The 5,445-nt window shown below is 40.4% G+C and overlaps 1 protein-coding gene across 1 annotated transcript in view; it reads left to right on the forward strand.

Annotated features, from left to right (window-relative positions):
- LOC101859735 (sulfotransferase 1A1) overlaps window positions 1-2,598 on the forward strand; it is a 6,155-nt gene extending 3,557 nt beyond the window's left edge. Inside the window, exon 2 of the mRNA XM_005108362.3 lies at window positions 508-2,598. Coding sequence (XP_005108419.1) covers window positions 508-915 — 408 coding nt within the window. The 3' untranslated portion in view covers window positions 916-2,598. The remainder of the gene's footprint in view (window positions 1-507) is intronic.
- The last annotated feature ends 2,847 nt before the right edge of the window (window positions 2,599-5,445 follow it).

Raw genomic sequence — 5,445 nt, forward strand, 5'->3', positions numbered from 1 at the left:
GGATTTAAACAAAAAATCGAGTGTCTTGGTCTTTCTACTTGGATAGTGTAACCGTCTCAGCCCAGGCTGGCCCTGACAGGCAGGTGTCGCAAGCCTGTCACCTAAATTATCTAAATGTGTTGATTAGGGGTGAAACACATCTAGATTTTTAAAAGACCAAATTACCTGAATGCACTAAGCATTCGCGTGAAACTGGCACCGAATGAGTTTACTATGGAAATTACTCTCCTGAGGCTGATAAACCAATAATCATTTATCGTTCTAGCAAAGCATCAAACTCGTGCAAAAACAATGAATCAGTGAAGGGTTCAGTGATAAACTGGTAACTGGAACGAACTGGCCATCAAATTTATTATTATAAAGTCTTGTGAGCTTTCTCTGTCATTATACAAAAGTAATTACGTGTATTGCGACACCATCACCATCATCAGCAGCAACAACAACAAAAACAAAAAGTCAACAAACTTAATAAAAAGCCACTAACTTTTAAACCCTTTCCCTCCCCAGTATTCGGGAGAGATCCAGTGGGGTTCCTGGTTTGACCACATCCTGACGGCGGAGAAGTTCATGCAGGATTACCCGGACTGCCCAGTGCACATCGTGCAGTACGAGATGCTGAAAGAAGACCCAGTGAGAGAAATCAAAGCCTTGTGCGAATTCCTCGGCCGAACCGACGTGGACGTAGAACAGCTTGCTCTCGCAACAAGCTTCGCCAAAATGAAAGAGAAGAGAGGAGCTGCCATTCAGCACACAGAGTCGCTTCTGAAGGACGGCTGTGCGGGCATGATGGTCAAGGGAACGATTGGTGGCTGGCGCGAACGGTTTACTGTTGAGCAGAGCGAAAGGTTTGATAGGATATTTGATTTGAAGATGGCGGGTAGCAAGTTAGCAGAGAGGTTCAGAAAATATATGTAAACAAACAAAAGACTAATGTTTTATAAGATGGGCAACTCCTGAATTTGTGGGTGGTTGGAGGGTGTCACTGTTAAATTTTACTTCTTGACTCCTTCATCCAGGGTGGGCCGTTAAGGTGAAATCATTTGGCTACTTTGCTTTTTTCTAGGTCTTACTTTTAGAAGATGTTCTCATGTCGACGATCTTCTTTATATGCAAACTAGAACAAGAGATCATGATTTTTATTAACGAAAATTGCCTGGAACGGTAATTCTAGGGAGAAGGCTGTCATTTATACAAAAAGTCAGAGACGAGGGTTGTTAAAAAGGATAAATACAATAATCTCTCTTTTTATGATACCGAACAAAACGTTCTCATCAATGCTGGTGTCGACAGCCACTGTATAATATCCTAAAATGTATACATGGAAGTTTTTAAAATATTTTATCATTTTTAGTTTAACACTTTGCAGTCACACAGCCAGCAGTACAAAAATACCCCATCTGGTCACCCAGCCATGAGAGCGACTGCAACCGACTTCTTGAGCGCCAGGTGACCGGAACAGATAATTTCACCGGCGCATTATTGCGCCAAGTGACCGAAAAGTGTTAAGTAAGAATGGTGTACATATATAGATGTCCTGTGTGCACGCTTTGAATGTAATCAGTCTGAGAGACGCATTTGGCTTACTGAATTGTGTTCTTTTTGATGATGATAATGCAGACTTGTACTTAATATACTTGATGTACACTACAGTACACTGTTATATAATATGCACATAATGTAACACATTTGTATGTATAAATCCACCAACAGACAGTTTCACAGAGGTTCATTTCCAGATCCCTGCAGTGCAGCTCCCATTTTCATTAATCTATTTTTATTTATTTATTTCAATTTTTAAAATTTTTATTATTTATTTTAGTTTAGGTTATCTTGACTTGCTCAGGGTGTCCCCTGGGACTGCGACTACCCATTAAAAAGGCGCATCGCAGATGTTGCTTCACACTCAACATTAGAGTTCCGCTCCCCCCCCAAAAAAACAACAAGTTAAAACAAAATATTTTTAAAAATTTAATCGCTCAACCGTGTGTTTTCAATGTTTTGAGTAACCTTTCACCATGCATCAACCATACATTGTCTATCGCAGAGCAAATCTTTAATCATGTGCACTGATACATGTAGTATGTAGTCACATTGCTGATTTATCAAGGCCAAAACGAACGCAGCAACAGCATAATATTATTATAATCGCAACTACAACCTTTTACTCTTACTTTTCCTAACCCGAGACCAAATAGTGTACCATAGAACGTATTATTCCGGAAAACCCCGAAAGCACCTGCGGTCTCAGGGGTCCTGGATAATGATCAATAATTTGTGTTCCCACTTCCAGTCCATGTGAAGCGGGTAAGCTGGGCAAAACAGTGTGTAGGCTGCTGTGTTACTTCCTACATAACATAGACGGCAAAGCACTCAGCTTTTCGTTACATTGTTGTCAGTATACTAGGCCCATCTGAAAAAAATAAATTTTGGGGGCTTTTTTTTGGGGGGGGGGGGATTGTTAATGTATAAGCATTGTCCCAGTATATCGATTTGTATTATTATATTTGAGTCTAATATTTCAGGGTTCTGATTTTCTTTTAAGAATGAACCTTGCATTGTTCTTGAATGTTGGTTTATAATAAAACTATTTGTAAATTATACTGTAGATGATTGCTTTCTTTTGTTTTAATGTTGAAACGTTGTTTCAGAGCTTGAAAATAAACTTAGTAACATTCCGATTCTCAGTATTAGGCTATGTGTCCACAGCACCCATACAGGCCGCACAGAATATATCATTACGTGCAGTTGCGTAAAGCACTCAGTCGGACACGATAATACCAACACGAAAAACTCGAAATCACGGATCGGTCTTAGGCTAGTACCGCACTACGACTGTTTGTCCCGTGACAGACCCGTCTGGATTTTGAAACCTTTGAATTAGAGTGTAATGTACCGCACCTATTACAACAGGACATTCTTGTCGATTTGAGTCCCGAGCAGTTGTGAATTGCTACAAAAATCGGTGGGACAGGACCATCCCAGTCCTGGGGTAATATCGTCTGTGATTATAGAGAAATATAGCCGCCTACCGCATAAGGACAAAACTGTCCCAGACTTGGTGGAGCCCGCAGTCAAGATCGTTGTGACATGTAATCACGTTAAAATTTACCACCGCTTGTGGTTAAGGCTAGTACCGCACTACGACATTCTTGTCTCGGACAGGACTGTCCTATCCCACCGTCGATTTTTTGCATGTCGAAACAGATACCGCACAAGGACAGGACTCATCCGGCCCATAAGGCGGCTTAAATATTGTCCAAATATAAAAAAAATAATAAGATTTTCGTGACCAGCGACCCAAAATTAGCAAAAATCACGCGAGGAAAGCAATTTAATTCCCAATTACAAAGTTAAATTATATTTGGTATGTGTGTGTGTGTGTGTGTGTGTGTGTGTGTGTGTGTGTGTGTGTGTATGTGCGTATACGTGTGTGTGTGGGTATGTGTGTGTAAGTGTACGTGTGTAAGTGTGTGTGTGTGTGTACGTGTGTGTGTATGTGTGTATGTGTGTGAGCGTGTGTATGTGTGTCTACGTGTGCGTGTATGTGAGTGTGTATGTGTGTATGTATACTTGTGTGTATGTGTGTGTGTATGTATGTATGTGTGTGTCTCTCTCTCTCTCTCTCTCTCTCTCTCTCTCTCTCTCTCTCTCTCTGTGTGTGTGAGTGTGTGTGTGTGTGTGTGTGTGTGTGTGTGTGTGTGCGTGTGTGTGTTTCACCGGGTGACATTGATGCACAACTTCACAATTGACGAAGGTTCTCCACAAGCCATTTTGCCTATTTTGAGACGCTGATTCCAAATATATGAAATCGGTTTTGAGATAGGATAATTATCTTTAAAATTTTGTGCCCAAAGTTTTAATCCTGCGCGCAAATTTTGAAGTGATTCTACGTTACAACGTGCAAGCCCCACGATCTTGACATCAGGCGCCACCAAGTCTGGGACAGTTTTGTCCTAATGCGGTAGGCGGCTATATTTCTCTATAATCACAGACAATATTGCCCCGGGATTGGGATAGTCCTGTCCCGCCGATTTTGTAGCAATTCACAACTGCTCGGGACTCAACTCGACAAGAATGTCCTGTCGTAATAGGTGCGGTACATTATACTCCAATTCAAAGGTTTCAAAATCCAGACGGGTCTGTCCCAGGACAAACTGTCGTAGTGCGGCACTAGCCTAAACAGGAGGCACAAAATTTATAAAAAATATTTATCACGTCTCAAAACCGATTTCATATTCGGAATCAGCTTCTCAAAATAAGCAAAATGGCTTGCCGGGACCTTATTTGATGCGATACTATGTAGATTTTAGCAAATTATTATATTTTTTAATTGATCGCCAATGTTGAAGTTGTGTATCAACTATCAAGGTCACCCGGTGAAACAAACAAACACACACACACAAATATAATATAATTTAACTTCGTAATCAGGCTTTAAATTGCGTTCCCTGCGTGATTTTCACGCAGGGAACGCAATTTAATTCCCAATTACGAAGTTAGATTATACATTTGTATTTGTGTGTGTGTGTGTGTGTGTGTGTGCGCGCGCGTGTGTGTGTGTGTGTGTGTGTGTGTGTGTGTGTGTGTGTGTGTGTGTGTGTTTTCACCGGGTGACGTTGATACACAACTTCACCATTGACAACAAAAATTTACAAATAAAATAATTTGCTAACATTTACATAGTATCGCATCAGATCAGATTCTCCGCAAGCCATTTTGCTTATTTTGAGTTTAAGACGCTGATTCTGAATATGAAATCGGTTTGGGATATATGATGATTATTTTTAAAATTTTGTGCTCAAAGTTTAATCCTGCGTGGCAGCAAATTTTGAAATGATTTTTACGTCTCAAAACTGATTTCATATTCGGAATCAGCTTCTCAAAATAAGCAAAATAGCTCGCGGGACCTTATTTGATGTGACACTATGTAGATGTTAGCAAATTATTTTATTTTTTAATTGATCGTCAATGTTGAAGTTGTGTATCAACTATCAAGGTCACCCGGTGAAACAAACAAACACACACACACATATAAATATAATATAATTTAACTTCGTAATCAGGCTTTAAATTGCGTTCCTTGCGTGACTTTTGTTAATTTTGGGTCGATGATCACGAAAATCTTGTGGTTTTTTTATTTAAACAATATTCAGAACATTTTTAAAATGCGTTTTAACCCCGCCGTGGGCAACAACAAAAAGGCGCCTTATGGGCCGGACCAGTCCTGTCCTCGTGCGGTACCTGTTTTGACAAGCAAAAAATCGACTGTGGGACAGGACAGTCCTGTCCGAGACAAGAATGTCGTAGTGCGGTACAAGCCTTAGGCTAGTGCTAGTACATGTACTTTTACCGCACTACGACTGTTTGTCCTGGGACAAACCCGTCTGGAGTTTGAAACCTTTGAATTGTAATGTATCGCATCTACTGGGACGGGACATTCTTCTC

The sequence above is a fragment of the Aplysia californica genome, unplaced genomic scaffold (genome assembly GCF_000002075.1).
Source record: "Aplysia californica isolate F4 #8 unplaced genomic scaffold, AplCal3.0 scaffold00683, whole genome shotgun sequence".
Classification (NCBI taxonomy): domain Eukaryota; kingdom Metazoa; phylum Mollusca; class Gastropoda; order Aplysiida; family Aplysiidae; genus Aplysia; species Aplysia californica.